This window comes from Muntiacus reevesi, chromosome 7 (assembly GCF_963930625.1).
Source record: "Muntiacus reevesi chromosome 7, mMunRee1.1, whole genome shotgun sequence".
Lineage (NCBI taxonomy): Eukaryota > Metazoa > Chordata > Mammalia > Artiodactyla > Cervidae > Muntiacus > Muntiacus reevesi.
Window position 1 is genome coordinate 52,166,542 of NC_089255.1, and position 18,516 is coordinate 52,185,057.

General features: G+C 36.8%; 1 protein-coding gene across 4 annotated transcripts in view; it reads right to left on the bottom strand.

Annotated features, from left to right (window-relative positions):
* The window catches only part of TEX9 (testis expressed 9), a 297,677-nt gene that overhangs the window by 36,251 nt on the left and 242,910 nt on the right, over positions 1-18,516 (bottom strand). For all 4 annotated transcript variants that reach the window (XM_065941921.1, XM_065941918.1, XM_065941920.1 and 1 more), the window contains 3 exons: positions 18,100-18,278; positions 15,566-15,648; positions 14,432-14,605 (listed from right to left, as the gene is read on the bottom strand). In XM_065941921.1, coding sequence (XP_065797993.1) covers positions 14,432-14,605; positions 15,566-15,648; positions 18,100-18,278 — 436 coding nt within the window. The remainder of the gene's footprint in view (positions 1-14,431; positions 14,606-15,565; positions 15,649-18,099; positions 18,279-18,516) is intronic.

Here is an 18,516-nt window from a genome sequence, read left to right on the forward strand (position 1 = left end):
CAAAAAGAAAGTAGTGACTAGTAAACTGGCACCACAAAAATTGAAAAGGTAGTTATTTAAAAAAAAAAAAGAGAAAAGGTATTATTTCAAGCAGAAGTATGGAAAAACATCTAGAGTGAAAATACAAGAAATGGCAAATATCTTCATCTCTTTAAAATACAAATGACTGTTAAAAGAGAAAATGTAAAAAAAAAAAAAGCGAGAGAGAGAAAATGTTGTGTGATGTAAGACATTTTAAGATAAATATATGACCCCAAAAGAAGAAGATGAAGTATACTGTGAAAGTGTTATGTTATATGTGAAATACTATAACATGATTTGAAGGTAGACTGTAATATGTTTAATACATGTATTGTAAACATTAAATCTAAACCTAGCTATAGCAAATGTTGGAGAAAAATGGAATACTAAAAAATATGCAACTCAAAGGAGGATAAAGTAACAAAGAACAGTTGGGAAAAATAGGAAACAAATAGGAAGATACCAAATTTAAATCCAAACACCAAAAACTGTACCATGTAAATGAACTGAACGTTCCAATAAGAGACAAAGGCTGTGAGAGTGGATAAAGAAGCAAAAGTCAATTATGTGGTTTCTGTAACAAACTCATTTTCAGTAGAGACAGATTAAAAGTAAAAAGATAACAAAAGATAGTCAAGATGGAGGAATAGGAGAATGTGGCGTTTATATGTCTGCAAATGCATTGAGAATCATCTATAAATGGAACAATTCTCACAGGGCACCAGTTGAACACTAACAGAGGACCTCAGACCCCTAAAACGACATGAAAGATGCCCACATAACCAGGTAGGACAAAAGAAAGACGGGAAAAGGAACAACAGAGGAAGAGGGACAGGGCCAACACCTCTGGGTGGGGAGTGAAAGCAGGAGAAAGGTTTCTGCACCTGGTGAAACCCCCTGATTGTTGGGGAAATCAGATGGGAGAGAAGGGGAGCTTCAGGGGCTATTCTAAGGAGAGCAGAGCAACAGTCTGGGGCAGTCAGGACACAGTGAGATCTACACAGATGTTCAATGACATGTGTTCACAGGGCAGACAGGGGTTTGGTGCTAGGGGAGAGGACTCTAGTTAGTTGCAGGGAGACAGTCTGAGGGGACCGGAGTGAGGAAATCCATAACCTGGAATGCTTGTGAAGGAAACATTGAAGAGGGGAGTCACTGTTGAGTGATGCGAGATGGGTGGAGCCATTTGTAGCCTCTCTCCCCAGGCACCAGCCCTTCCTCCCAAGGCACTAGGAAGGGCCCTGGCTGGGGCCAGCTCTCTCATGCCATGGTTGCCAGCTTCCCTCTGAGTCCCTTGTCCCCATTGGGGCTCCAGCAACTCCAGCTGCCAATGTCTCCACACCCCTTCCTCACCAAGGTGGATTCCTGTGTTCTGGGGCAGCCTCAGGAACAGACTCCTGTGGATGGCCCACGTGCAGAGGTGGGGCTCAAACTACAGCTGGGCCCCAGGGGCTGTGCAACTAAGGAACAAAAAGTGAAACCTCTTCTCCCAGCTGGGCAGCCTAGAACTGACATCACCACAACAGCCTTTGTAAACTAAGTACCTACAGAACATCTGAATGGATAATGAGTACTCCTGCAGCCAAGACAGGCCTTACCTTTAGCAGTTTTATACTTTGTGAGCATATATACGTGGGGGCTGGGCCAGGCCAGAGGATGAACTGCCCCCGTTGTGCCTACAGTGGGTCCATATCCATGATAACTGCATCCTGGGACCTGACTTCAACAGATCTATGCTGGTAGCCTGGTGAAAATAACATCTGACAGACACTATGGCCAACTACCAGCATATCCACAGTTAGGTGGGGCCCAGAGCAGTGCCTACAGCAGTGCAATCTGAGAGCTCATACAACAGAGCACACTCACCAGTGAACAGCTCCAGAGGAGGAATGCTCAATGGCTTTCCTCCTGGTGGGAATGCTCCAATTCCAATTTCTCACACATGCAGATCAAAACCACACCTAAGAAACAGACCTGGGGCCTCTAATCCAATAACTAGGGAATAGAACCTCACCTCTGACAGGGCAGTGATGACCGAGCATAAGTTGGGCCCTGCTCAACATCCAATGCAGGCTCAGGTTTCCACAACATAAGTCACACCTCCTATAAAGGGGATAACTGCCAGCACACAAAGAGGAAAGAAGTGGGAGATATCTATACTAAAAACAACACACGCACCAAAAAATATTAAACCTACAAAGGCTACACAGGAATGTTTCTACATAAAACAGTCCTCAAGTAGAGTCTGAGAGTCTGGCACTGAGTGGAAGAACCCTTGGGGCACAGTCTTAAAGGCCAGCAGGACTTGAGTGCAGGAGCTCCACAGGGCTGGGGAAAACAGATTCTATTTTAGAGCATGCACACAAAATCTCACATGCACTGGGATCCTGCAGAGAGCGATACCTCAACAGGAACCCAGGCTACACATACCAAGGGGTCTGAGGTCAACCATGACTCACCATGAAGGCAAAGACACTGGTGGTGGACGTTCCGGGGAAACGGATCTGAATGAGGTCTCTTGGAGGTGCACATTTTGGCACCAAGATCTGGCTCCACCCAACAACCTGCAGGCTCCAGTGCTGGAAAGACTCAAGCCAAACAACAACCAAGATGGAAGCACAGCCCATTATAGAAAATAGGATGCTGAAAGTCATACTGAACTCACAGCCACCTAAAAACACATCCCATTGTGGGGAAAAGGGAACCCTCTTACACTGTTGGTGGGAATGCAAACTAGTACAGCCACTATGGAAAACAGTGTGGAGATTTCTTAAAAAACTGGAAATAGAACTGCCATATGACCCAGCAATACCACTTCTGGGCATTCACACTGAGGAATCCAGATCTGAAAGAGACACGCGCACCCCAATGTTCATCGCAGCACTGTTTATAATAGCCAGGACATGGAAGCAAACTAGATGCCCATCAGCAGATGAATGGATAAGGAAGCTGTGGTACATATACACCATGGAATATTACTCAGCCGTTAAAAAGAATTCATTTGAATCAGTTCTAATGAGATGGATGAAACTGGAGCCCATTATACAGAGTGAAGTAAGCCAGAAAGATAAAGAACATTACACTATACTAACACATATATACGGAATTTAGAAAGATGGTAATGATGGCCCTATATGCAGGGCAGAAGAAGAGATGCAGAAGTACAGAACAGACTTTTGAACTCTGTGGGAAAAGGTGAGGGTGGGATGTTTAGAAAGAACTACATGTATATTATCTGTGGTGAAACAGACCACCAGCCCAGGTGGGAGGCATGAGTCAAGTGCTCGGGCCTGGTGGGCTGGGAAGACCCAGAGGAATCGGGTGGAGAGGGAGGTGGGATGGGGGACCGGGATGGGGAATACGTGTAACTCTATGGCTGATTCATATCAATGTATGACAAAACCCACTGAAAAATAAAAAAAAAAAAAAAAAAAATATTTAAAAAAAAAAATAAATAAATAAAAATAAAAACACACCCCATGACATGCCCTTGCTCATGACAAGGGGCAAGAGCCACCTCTACCCACCAGTGGGTGAGTACCAATCCCTCCCACCAAGAAGTCTACATAAGCCCCTAGACCAACCTCACCCACCAGGGAGCAGTCACCAGAACAGGAGGAACTGAGATCTACAGCTTCTGGAAAGGAGACCTCAAACACAGAAAGTCAGACAAAATGAGACAACAGAGTAATATGCTAAAGAGGAAGGAACAAGCTAAAAATTCACAAGAACAACTAAATGAAGAGGAGGCAGGAAATCTACCTGAAAAAGAATTCAGAGTAACGATAGTAATAATGATATCCAAAATCTTAGGGAAAAAATGGAGGCAACCTCCATTGAATACAACACTAAAGACAGTCATCAAATCACAGGAGAACAAAAGAGGAAGGGAATAAAAAGATCTACAAAAACAAACCCAAAACAATTAAGAAAGTGGAAATAGGAACATACACATCCATAATTACTTTAAATGTAAATGGTTTAAATGCTCCAAACAAAAGACATAGACTGGCTGAATGGATAAAAAAACAAGCCCTCTATATATGCTGTCTACGAAAGATCCACTTCAGACCTAGGGACACATATAGACTGAAAGTGATGTGATGGAAAAAGATATCCCATGGAAATGGAAATCAAAAGAAAGCAGGAATAGCAATATTAATATAAGATAGGATAGACTTTAAAGACTATTACAAGAGACAAGGAAGGACATTACATAATGTTTAAGAGATCAATCCAAGAAAAAGATATAAAAATTGTATATATGCTTCCCTGGTGGCTCAGACTATAAAGAATCCACCTGCAATGCAGGAGACCCAAGTTTGATCCCTGGGTTGAGATGATCCTCTGAAGAAAGGAACTACTACCTACTCCATTATTCTTGCCTGGAGGATCCCATGGATAAAGGAGCCTGGCAGGCTACGGTCCATGGGGTCGCAAAGAGTTGGACACGACTGAGTGACTAAGCACACACAGGAGCACCTCAGTATATAAGGCAAATGCTAACGGCCATAAAGGGGAAAATCAACAGTAACACATTAATAGTGGGGAATTTTAATGGACATCATCCAAACAGAAAATTAATAAGGAAACACAAGTCTGAAATGACATATTACACCAGACAGACTTAACTACTAACTATACGACATTCCATCTGAAAGTAGCAGAATGCACTTTCTTCTCAACTGTACATGGAACAATCTCCAGGATAGGTAACATCTTGGGCCACAAATCAAGCATCAGTAAATTTAAGAAAAATGAAATAATATCAAGCATTTTTCCAAGCACAACTCTGTAAGATTAGAAATCAACTACAGAAAAAAAAAAAAAAACATATATATACATAAAAAACACAAACACAAAGAGGCTAAACAACCAGTGGATCATTAAAGAAATCAAAGAGGAAATAAAAAAATGCCTAGAGACCAATGAGAACACAACAATCCAAAACCTATGGGATACAGCAAAAGCAGTTTTAAGAGGGAAGTTTATAGCAATACAATCTTACCTCAGGAAACAAGACAAATTTCAAATAAACAACCTAAATTTAATGCAACTACAGAAAGAACAACAAAGAAAACAAAGTTAGTAGAAGGCTAGAAATCAGAAACATCAGAGCAGAAATAAATAAAATAGAGATGAACAGAACAGTAACGAAGATCAATAAAACTAAAGGCTGGTTCTTTGAGAAGATGAACAAAATTGATAAAGCGTTAGCTACATTCACCAAGAAAAAAGTGAGAGGACTCAATAAAACTAGAAATGAAAAAGAAGTTACAGCAGAAACTACAGAAATATAAATGATCATAAGAGATTATTACAAGCTACTAAACACAAAGTGGATAACCTAGAACAAATGGACAAAGTCTTAGAAAGTTGCAATCTTCCAAAACTGATCCAGGAAGAAATAGAAAATATGAACATATCAATTACAAGTATTGAAATTGAAACTGTGATTAAAACCTTCCAACAAACAAAAGTCCAGGACCAGATGGCTTCACAAGTGAATTAATTATATGATGCATTTAAAGAAGAGTTAACGCGTACTCTTCTGAAACTCTTTCTAGAAGTAGCAAATGAAGGAACACTTCCAAGCTCATTCTATGAGGCTATCATCACCCTGATATCAAAACCAGAAAAATATCACCAAAAAAAAAAATATTATAGGCCAACAACAAACAAATGAAAAGATGCTCAACATCACTGATTATTGGAGAAGTGTAAATCAAAAAAACAATGAGGTATCACTTCATACTAGTCTGAATGGCTACCATCAAAAAATCTACAAACAAATGTTGGAGAGGGTGTGGAGAAAAGGGAATGCTCTTGGACTGACGGGGGAAATGTTAATTGATAAAACCACCACGGAAAACAGTATGGAGGTTCCTTATAAAACTAAAACTATCATATGACCCAGTAATCCCACTACTAGGCATATACCATGAAAAAACCATAATATAAAAAGATGTTAATACATGTGCCCCAATGTTCACATCAGCACCATTTATAATAGCCAGGACATGGAAGCAACCTAAATGGGCACTGAGAGATGAATGGATGAAGAAGTGTGGTACATACATACAATGGAATATCACTCAGCCATAAAAAGGAATGAAACTGGGTCATTTGTCTCTGTGGTGAACCCAGAGACTGTCCTACAGAGTGAAGTCAGTCAGAGAGAGAGAAACAAATACTGTATATCAGTGCATACGTATGGAATCTAGAAAAACAGTGCTGATGACCCTATTTGCAGGGCAGGAACAGAGATGCAGACTTAGAGAATGGAACTGTGGACACAGTGAGGGGAAGAAGAGGGTGATGAATTGAGAAAGTATCAATGACTAACACACGCTACTATGTGTAACACAGACAGCTAGTGGGAAGCTGCTGTGTAGCACAGGGACCTCAGCTCCATGCCTTTTGATGACCTAGAGGGTGGGATGGGAGGGGGAATTGGAGAGAGGCTCAAGAGAAGGGGGATATATGTATACATATAGCTGATTCACATCACCACACAGTGGAAAGGAACACAATATCATAAAAAAATTAGACTCCAATTAAAAAAAAGAAAAAATAATAACACTCTAATATCACTAAAGAGCACTAAAGAACTGAATTCAGTAACACATTAAAAGGATCATTCACCATGGTCAAGTGGGATTTATCCTAGGGATGCAAGCATTCTTCAACATATGCATATCAATCCATGTTAACCACATTAAAAATTGAAGAATAAAACCACATTAAAAACTGAAGAATAAAAACCACATGATCATCTCAATAGATGCAGAAAAAGCTCTTGACAAAATTCAACATCCATTTATGATAAAACCTCTCCAGGAGTTGAAGGGTTTCCGAGATGGTGCCTGTGGTAAAGACCCCCACCCTGCCAATGCAGGAGACATAAGAGATGTGGCTCAGTCCCAGGGTCGGGAAGGTCCCCTAAAGAAAGAAAGGCAACCCACTCCAGTATCCTTGCCTGGAGAATCCCATGGGCAGAGGAGCCTGGTGGTACATAGGGTCAGAAAGATTTGGACATGACTAAAGCAACTTAGCACACACTCTAAAAAGTGGGCACAGAGGGAACCTACCTCAACATAATGGCAATATACAACAAACCTATAGCTAACATCATATTCAAGGGTGAAAAACTGAAAGCATTTCCTCTTAGATCAAGAATAAGACAAGCATGTCTACTCTCACCACTATTATTCAACATAGTTTTGGAAGTCCAACCATGGCAGTCAAAGAAGAAATAAAAGGAATCCAAATTGGAAAAGAAGTAAAACTATCATTGTTTGAAGATGACATGATATTGCACAGAGAAAATCTTGGAAGATGCTACCAGGAAACTGCTAGAGCTCATCAATGAATCTGATACAGTTGCAGGATACAAAATTAATACACAGAAATCTCTTGCATTCCTATACACTAACAACAAAAGGTCAGAAACCAAAATTAAGCAAATAATCCCACGTACTGTCACATCAAAAAGAAAAGATACCTAGGATTATATCCATGTAATGAGGCAAAATTATACTCAAATAAGTATAAAATACTGATGAAAGAAATCAAAGATGACACACAAACCAATGGAGAGGTGTACCATACTCTTGGATTGGAAGAATTAAAATTAGCAAAATGAGTATATAACCCAAAGTAATCTGCAGGTTCAATGTAATCCCTATCAAACTACTAATAGCATTTTTCACAGAATTAGAACAAAAAATTTTACAATTTGTAAGCAAACACAAAAGACTGTGAAGAGCCAAAGCAATCTTAAGAAAAATGGAGTTGGAGGAATCAGTTTCCCTGACTTCAGACTATACTGCAAAGCTATAGTAATCAAAACAGTATGATATGGGCACAAAAACAGAATATACATCAATGGAACATGATAGAATGTCCAAAGATAAACCCACACACCTATAGTAACATAATCTATAGCAAAGGAGGCAAGAACAAACAATGGAGAAAAGACAGTCTCTTCAATTAAGTGGTGCAGGAAAATGAACAGCTACATGTAAAAGGATGATATTAGAACACTCTCTAAAACTATATGCAAAAGTAAATTCAAAATGGATTGTTGTTGTTCAGTCACTTAATTGTGTCCTACTCTTTGTGACCCTGTGAACTGCAGCATGCTGGGTTTCCTTGTCCTTCACCATCTCTGAGAACTTGCTCAAACTCCTATCCATTGAATTGGTGATGCCATCACCATTAAAGACCTAAATCTAAGGCCAGATACTATAAAACTCTTATAGAAAAACACAGACAGAACATTCGTTAACAAAAATTGCAGCAAGATCTTTTTTGATCCACCTCCTAAAGAAAATTAAAAAAGAAATAAATAAATGGGGTCTGATTAAACTTAAAAGCTTCTGCACAGCAAAGGAAACCATAATGAAAACAAAAAGACAATCCACAGAATGGGAAAAATATCTGTAAATGAAGCAACTGACAAAGGATTAATCTCCCAAATATACTAACAGTTTATGCAGTTCAATATTAAAAATAAATAAATAAAAAATGGGCAAAAGATCTACACAGACATTTCTCCAAAGAAGACATATGGAAAGCCAGGAGGCACATGAAAATATGCTCAACACCACTAATTACTAGAGAAATGCAAATCAAAACTACAACGAGGTATCACCTTACACCAAACAGAATGACCATCATCAAAAAACTCTACAAAAAGTAAATGCTGGAGGGGATGTAAACTGGTATAGCCACTATGGAGAATAATCTGGAGGTTCCTTAAAAAACTGAAAAAAAGAACTATCATACAATCCAGCAATCCCATTTCTGGGCATATATCTGGAGAAAGTCATAATTCAAAAAGATAGCTGCACTCCAATGTTTATTGTAGCACTATTTACAATAGCAAGGCCATGAAAGCAACCTAAATGTCCATCAACAGAAGAATGGATAAAGAAGATGTGGTACATATATACAATAGAATATTACTCAGCCATCAACAAGAATGAAAGAATGCCTTTTGCAAGGACATGGATGGACCTAGAGAATGTCATACAGACTGAAGTAACTCAGCCAGAGAAAGACAAATATCATATGATATCTGTTATATCTGTAATCCTAAAAATGGTACAAATGAACCTATTTACAAAACAGAAATGCTTTGTAAATACAGATGTGGAAAATAAATGTACGGTTACCAAGGGGGCAATTTTAGTCAAAGAATTCAGCACAAGCACCCCTCTCTCCATAGCTGATAGAGCAATACTGTCAACAAATCTGACCTAATACATATTTATAGAAAACTACTCAGTAAAGAATAACACATACTGTCTTCAAGGGCACATTAAACATTTACCAAGAGAGGCCAAATGCTGGCCTATAAAACTATTTGGAACAAATATTCAAAGAATAAAATCATATACCACATAATTCAATTAAAAATCAATTTACAAAAAGGAAAAATACTCAATATTTAAAATTAAATAACACATACTTTAAATAATCCAATTGTCAAGAAATATCAGGAAGGAAATTAGAAAATACTTTGAATTTAATAAAAAAGCATCAAAATCTGTGGGATACAGACAAAGCAGCACTTAGAAGAAAATTTACAGCTTTAAATTCTTCTGTGACAAAAGAAGAAAATCAATTATGCAAGCTTTTGCTTTAAGAATCCTGAAAAATACAAACAAATTAAGCCCAAATAAGAATGAAGGAAATGGAAAAGTTTGTCATTGTTTAGTTACTAAGTCGTGTCTGACTCTTTTGTGACCCCAAGGACTATAGGACTCCAGGTTCCTCTGTCCATGGGATTTCTCTGGCAAGAACACTGGAGTGGGTTGCTACTTCCTTCTCCAGAGGACGTTCCTGGCCCAGGGACTGAACTCACATCTCCTGCACTGGCAGACGGATTCTTTACCAATGAGCCACCAGGGAAGCCAAAGGTAAGGTTAGAAATCAATATAGTGGAAAACTGACAAACAGTAAAAATAGAAAAATTAACAAAAGTCAAACACTGATTCACTGAAAACTTCAGTGAATTTGATAAGTATGTAGTTACACTAATTAAGAATAAAACATGAAGAGATAAATTATTAGTGTCAAGAATGAAATAGAAGTCATAATCACAGAGATTAAAAATATAAGTAAAATTATAATAAATGATTGGGGCTTCCCAGGCGGTACAGTGGTAAAGACTCCACCTGCCAATGCAGAAGACACAAGAGACACAGGTTTAATCCCTGGGTTGGGAAGATCCTGTAGAAATGGTAACCTACTCCAGTATTCTTGCCTGGAAAATTCCACCGACAGAGGAGCCTGGCAGGCTATAGTCCATGGGGTCGCAAAGAGTCGGACACAACTGAGTGACTGAGTATGTACATATGGACACATCTATACCAATGAGTTTTACTACTCAGCACTGGAAAAGTTTCTTAAAAACACAAATTACCAAAACTGATTCCAAAATAATGGAAAATCCAAATAGACTTACTTACAGTAATTAAATTGGTGGGCAAAGATTTCTCAAATAGGATGAAAAAGAGCACAAAAAATGTATTAGAATTCATGAAAATTGTAAATTCTACCTTCTGAAAGACACTGTTAAAAAATTTAAATGCCAACTCAAACTGCAAGAAACTATTCACAATACATTCTTTCTAGCAAAGAAATTATATAAGAAAACATTAAGAACTCTTAATAAAACCCAATGTTTCTAATTTGAGGAAAAAAATTGAACATATACATAAGAAGAGAAGATAACATGAACAGCCAATAAGCCTATGAAAAGATACTCACGATCAATAGTTAGCAAGGAAATACAAATGAAACTATACTGAGATACTACTTCTGATCGTCTGATACTAAAAAAAGACTGATAATATCAAGTGTTAGAGAATACAGAGTAACTAGAACTCTCATACATTGCTACTGGGAATGAAAAATGGTATAATCACTTTAGAACACAGTTTGACAGTTTCTTAAAAAGTTAAACATGCACTTTCCATAAACCCAGAAGTTCTACTCCTAGGCACTTCATTAACATCATGAATGATACTGAATATGTTTACACAAAAACATGTATCTACACACAGCATTTGTACATGTAAATTCATAGTGGCTTTACTTCTCATAGCCCAAAGCTGGAAACAACTCAAATTCCCATCAATTGGCAAACAGATGAAATGTGGTAAATCCATAAATGAATACCACTCAGCAATATATGAGAATGAACCATAAAGCAAGCAACAACACTGATGAATCTCAACAACATTATGCTGAAGAAAACAGATGCAAAAAAGTACATACTTAAGTTTCCATCTATATGAAATTTTATAACAAGGAAAATGAACCTGCAGTAAAACTATGCAAATCAGTGGCTGCTTGGGGCCATGATTAGAGAGACTGGGGATTCAGTGGAAAGAGACAAAGGAAACTTGGGGGAGTGACAGAAATTTTCTCTTAATCATGGTGGTGGTTACAAGGATGTGTTAACTTGCTAAAATTCAATGAATTGTACAGTTAAGTCAAGTATATTGTGTTTAAGTTATTCCTCAATAGAGTTGGTTTGTAAACATATCATTAATAAAAAAACAAAATCCAAAGATGGGGTAAAATGGTTTCTGACTTTATATTTTAAGAATGACTCCATCTGTTAGAATCAACAGCTAAAATAAGTTAACATTATAACAATGTTTTAATAGTTGGTTTTTCCAGATTTATAGAAGGAGCTACTTAAGCTCTGTTTTGTATTTCTCTGAACTGTACACTGAGACTTAATTTGAGAGAGAGAAAAAATGAACAGAATTAATATAGAAAGATTCAATCTTGAGTATCATACAACCCAGGAGAACTATTTTTTGTCTGTCTGGCCAATAGGCAGATAGGAATTAAAGCAGGGAAGTTCAGAGTCAATGCAAGTTTTCATAAAATCTTCAGCTAGCCAATGCATCATAATGTCTTTATATGTTCACCATGAAATAAAATTTTCAAATACTTAACCCTAAACAATGAAATGTGTTTAAATCCATTTATTTGGAGGTTGGAGAAAGAGTCTACATGATTTTCAGAGTCAAATAAACACAGTGTGAATCCTGCTCTGCCATTCCTGTTTGACCGTAGACAATTTGCTCAACCTCTCAGACTCAGTTTCCCAGTGTGTTTTACCTGACAGACAGTACTCAAAAAATATTAGTTCCTTTTCTGCCTACATAAAAGAGTTATAATTAATGTGGTCTTTTGAGAATATTACTCTTTTGACAGGGTACAGGATACCAGGGGAAAGACAAAGGACATATAATAACCAGTGAAGAGGATTCAGAAATAAGACATAATAGCTTGAACCAAGAAGTAGCAATGGAAAATGAAAACAAGAGATGAATGAAAAACATTTAGAAGCAAGAAAGCACAGGATTGGGTATGAGGGCCAAGAACAAGAAAAGAATCAAAGATTTAGACAAGTTATATCTACTGGAGCAGTGACATGATCACAGCTTGGATGCCTGATGACAAATCGTAAACTCACAGTTGTTTCCCAGATATAATAGTTTGTTCTTTCTTAGACCACTTGCCTTTATTTTTTAAAGCAACAGAAATATAGTACAAACTACATATGTAATTTTACATTTTCTAATAGCCACTTTAAGGAGAAATAGGTAAAATTAATTTTATTACTATATTTCACTTATCCCAGTATACCCAAAGTATTACCATTTCAACATGTAACCAATATTAAAATATTAATGAGATTTTACATCTTTCTTTGTATTTACTCTTCAAAATTAGATACTGATTTACACTCACAGCATGACACAATTTGGACTAGGCTCACATGAGTGGCTATCATTTTCAAAAGCACAGATTTAGACTATGAGACACTATAAGTAATTTTTCTTCCCAGATGAATAGACAAATAAAATGTGGTATATATTCATTCTATGTTACAATCAATAATAAAAAAGGACAGATTATAACATGGATGAATCAGAAATGCATTATGCTAAGTTAAAAAATCAGACTCAAAGGTTACTATGTAATTCTATTTATATGACATTCTAGAAAAGGCCAAAATATAAGAATCAAAAACAGATGAGTGGTTGTCTAAGGTTGGGAGTAGGGAGAGGACTAAATTCACAGAGAAATTTTGGGGGATATAACTCAGTTTTGGCTATGGTTATCTGACAATGCCCTTGTCAAAACTCATAGAACAGTATACAGTCACCCCTCAGTATTCACAGGGGATTGGTATTCCCAATGTAACACGTACTTGTAGGATGTGGTGAAACTGGAACCCTTATACACTGCTGGTAGAAATGTAAAAATGGTATAGGTGATTTGGAAAACAGTCTGAAGTTCCTCAAAAAGCTAAACATAAGACTGTGACCTCCCTGGTGGTCCAGTGGTTGGGAATCCACCTGCCAGTTCAGGAGACTCAGGTTCAATCCCTGGTCTGAGAGAATCCCACATGCTGTGGAGCAGCTAGGCCTGTGAGCCACAACTACTGAGCCTGTTCTCTAGAAATCAGAAGACTGCTTGCCACAACTACTGAAGCCCACGGGGCTAGGGCCTGTGTTCCGCAACAAGAGAAACCACCTCAATGAGAAGCCTGCACACCACAACAAAGAGTAGCCCCCGCTCGCTGCAACTAAAGAAAGCCTGCATGCAGCAATGAAGATACAGCATAGTCAAAAATAAAAAAAATAAAAAACAAACAGACAAAACATAAATCCAGTAATTCCGCTCCTAGGCATATACCCAAGAAAAACAAAAACATATATCCACACAAAAACTTGTATATGGGTGTTCATAGTACAGCATTATCCAAAACAGTTCCAAAACAGAAATAACTCAAATGTCCATCAACTGATAAACAGATAAATAAAATATATTATATCCATATACTCTATTACAAGGAATATTACTCTATAAAAAGCAATGGAGTCCTAACATGCTACAATGTAGACGAAAAAAACATTAAGCAAAAAATGTTGGTTCTGAAGTATCACATACTGTATGAGTCTACCTGTCCAGAAATGTCCAGAATAGGCCAGTCTATCGAGACAGAAAATAAGTGAGAAGCTGCCTAGAGCTGGAGGGGATGGGAAGTGGGTTGAGGTACTATGGATAAAGGGTACAGAGCGACTTTCCAGGTGATGAAAATGTCCCAAACTTGACAGTGGTGACAGCTGCACGACTCTGTGAATACTCTGAAAGCCACCAAATTGTATACTTTAAAGGGTAACATGTATTGTATGTGAATTATCTTTCAGTAATGCTACTAAAAAACACTGTTCTAATAACGGGGGAAGAGGTTTTAGGAAACACTAACAAAATAACTGAACCATGAAAAGTGGTATCTAAGCAAACATGTGACTTTTGTGTTTTTGTGCATCTTTGGCATTAGATTAGGAAAAAATAGAAAAACTATTACCCTTTCTACTGAAGACAACTGTTGCTGTAATCCATCACATTTTTTGTTTGCTTCTTCAAAAAGAGTTTTAAACTTTTCTGTTTGAGATTGCTGCAAATTAATTGTCCGCTGCTGTCTCACACAATCTTCTTCAAAATTTTTCAGTTGAGACTTTAAATCCTGAATTTCATCCTCCTATACAGTTATGAAATTATAGATTATATGGAGAAACACACAAGATTTTGTATCAAAACATTAAGCAAAAATAAAATTCATAAAGCTGAAAACATAAAGTAGCTTCATATGATCTTTTTATTTTAAAATATGTAATTTATTTTTAATTGGAGAATAATTGCTTTATAATAATGTGTTAGTTCCTGCTATACATCAACATGAATCAGTCATTGGTATACATATGTCCCCTCTCTCTTGAAACTCCTTCCCACCCCCCATCCCATCCTAGACCTTTTGGTGGTTACAACAGAGCATCTGGGTTTCAGATCCCTGCATCATACAACAAACTGGCTATCTATTTTACACGTGGTAATGTATATGTTTCAATGTTACTCTTTCAATTCATCCCCTCCCTCTCCTTCCCACACTGTGTCCACAAGTCTGTTCTCTATGTCTGCATCTCCATTGCTGCCCTGCAAATAGGTTATCAATATTATCTTTCTAGTACATTAATATACAATATTTACTTATCTCTTTCTGACTTACTTCATTCCGTATAGTAAGCTCCAAGTTCACCCATCTCATTAGGACTGACTCAAATGTGTTCCTTTTTATGGCTGAGTAATATTCCATTATATGATCTTTGATGAGATATTTATACTCATTTTATAAAGAAAAATAAATTACATTCCATTTTCAGCCTCAAAAATGGAAGCCAGATGTTTTATTTCTGTTTAATATTAACAGCTTACATATCTCAGTCTAATACAGAGCATTCTAATTGCTAACAGACATAAAATTCTTCAGCTCTGAAAACGCAACATCTCAGAACAAAGTTCAGTATTTATACACAATTTTTGAATGTAAAAGTTAACTGTGGATTATACTTCAGTGAAGCTATTTTTAAAATAAAATTAAAAACTGCTCCTAAAATGCCTTTGAATATAAAAGCATTTATTCTGAAAGGTTTTAAAAACTTACCTTTTTATTGCATTCACAGACAACATTATCCAATTCTTCCTGCATAACACGGAGTTTGGCCTTCAGAAATCTAATCTGTGCTTCTGCATCAATAATAATATATATTGTTTTTCACTGAATCTAAGATGCCATCAATTGTAAAACAGACTATTATTTTATGAAGGAAAAAAGTGCTCAAGATGAAGAGTCTAATAGGAGATCCCTTTTAGGAAACACGGAAGAAAACACTAAAGACACAATCCCTAATGTGGAGGCAAATGAAAAATCTACCCAGGTGTAAAAGGAACTGTGTATATCTCAATATAAAAAGAGTAAAGAAAGGGGGGGAAAAATAAAAAACCTTTCCTGAGAATCGGAACTAAAAGCCAGTAGTTTACAGACTGAATTCATACTTACCCAGGTCATTCAAAACAACTCAAGCAGCATTTAAAGTGGTTTCAGGTCAATAATGCTCCCAAAGTGTTTGGCAGAAACAAACACAAATCCTTTCTAGCAAAACTCAACTTCAGTCCCAACTACTGCAATCATAAAATGCCACCGACTGCAATGCACATCCCAATTTCACCTAAGTTAACATGTAGTGTTTGTGTCTGAGAAGCAGAAAAGTACACAAATACCTTACTGCTGAAGCTTTTTTCCCCACAAATCCCTAATTAAGATCTACTTTTAGTATTTCATTGCTAGCAAAAGTTCTTTATTCAATAATATCGGTAAACCTTTGCAGTTTTTAGGCATATAAAATACATAAAGTGAAAAATGAACTTGGAACTCACTCATAATTCATCCAATCAGTAATTAAAAAGATATACATTAAGTCTTTACTATATTCCAGGCATAATACAGATATTGTAAGACAAGCTTTGCCTTCATGAAGCTTATCTTGAGTAAACAATCTTAATATTCAGTCTCTGAAAGATCATTAGGACAAACTCCACAGCACACACATCTCCACACATACTTCCTGCTTCAAAGCTCTTCTTATAAAGTGTCCCCAGCATTACATGGAGCTGATGAACTATGTTTGGCTGTAGCCATACCTAGATTTCTCCAGTCTCAACTCTCCTTCTAGCCTCCAGGTTAGCAGAGGACAGAAGGGAAACAATCCATCTCTTTCTCTCCCCAACTCTAACCTCAGCAGTATCATCAAGGAGCTGAGTGCTGTCTCTGGAGGTACACAGCATGAACCTCCCCTCTCATCCCGCTCCAACTTTAGTCTTATAAAGCAGTGCTTTGTACACTTACTTACATTTTGTACATTTACACAACTTTAGACTTACAAAGCAATCTTACAAAGTTTTGTGCTACTACTTTTTTATTGCTTCCTTCCGCACATAACCCAGACATTCTAGGCAATCATGCGGAATAGGCAAGAACTCCCTAAAAGGGGAGACACCTTGGTCAAAGACTGTGAAAAGAGGAGGATGCAAAAGTGGCGGAGAGGTCATTAAGCAATAAGAAACAAAGCAGAACTTTAAGGTGGTTTATGCCGGTTCTTATACCCGGGCAGAGGAACTCTCTAACTAGACCACGAGTGACTGTTAACTGAGGAACAGCCAATATCTGACCACTGCGTCCTTGAAGGCATCTTGAGGCATGAAGGTAATTTTTTCCTTCACTTGCCTTCACTCTTTTATTTTTTACCTTCACTCTTAACGAATAGCCTCAGAAAGCTTGGATAGGTCAGTAAACGTAACAAATGCATAAATGGATTATTCCTCATTTATGACTAACTAGCAGCAGCTGCATAATAATCATTACACATGTAAATCAATGAGATTTTCACAGAATCAGAATATTAAGCAAAACTTCATGATCATCTAATATTAATACAAACTGCTAAATTTTCAAGTGAAGACATTGCTATTACAGAGGGACTAAGCAGTTTGCCTGAACCTGGTTAATTACAATTCAACATTAACTATGTTCACATAAACTCAACTGTATTGTTTTTTATGTACAATAGAATAGGTGGCTCCTCATAAATTTAGCAATTTTAGAGGCACTACCGGTAACTAACAATGTTTTTGATGACTTAGACTAAGTATTTTTCTACTGGTATGCAGAGAATGAGTTTATAAGAAAGAAAATAATGTTCATTAGAAAATTCATTATTTTACCTGATGCTAATCAATAATTCATTTATCTTTTAACATATGTTGATTTAATACACAATAAAGAGAATTCAGTAACATCAAATGAATTCAAAGAAACATTTAAAAAAATATTTCAATGTTTTAGTAATAAGCTATGGGGCATATAATTTTAGTTGAAAAAAGGTCAATGAAACTAATCCTAGATAGTTCTTTTTATTTTTACTTTTTATAATGGAAAATATCAAACATATATAAAAGTAGTGAGACTGGTTCAGTGAAACTCTGCTTACCCATCATCCATTTTTAACAATTACTGACTCAAAAGCAATTTTATTTCATCTATCAAACAAATGCAAAACATAATACATTTTCTAAATACAAGAAAAATTGTTCTCAATGTTTTTTAAGCAATTGTGATAGAAGAACAAACAAAAAACCTACCTGTTCCAATATCTTCACTAACACCAGAAAAAATATCATCATTTATATAATCAGGTAAGCCTTCTTCCTCTAGTTGCCCTTCAATCTTGCTAATTGTTTTTGCAAGAGAAAAGTCTGAGAAATCCTCTGGAATGGCAACATCATTGGCAGTCGGCACATGACAGTATTTCAATTTTACACTAAAAAAAGAAATATATATGTGTGTGTGTGTGTGTGTGTAATATAAAAAGTAGATATGATTCCCAGATATGACCTTTATTCAAGTAAAAAAGCAGATCAAAATTATTATTATAAATTTTAAGTTTATCATGATATCTACAATTGATACTTTCAAGGACTATACAAGAGATTTAGTAGACTTTTAATCTTTATGACAATCACAGAGCTGGAGAAGGCTTTATGATGCCAGTTATTCAA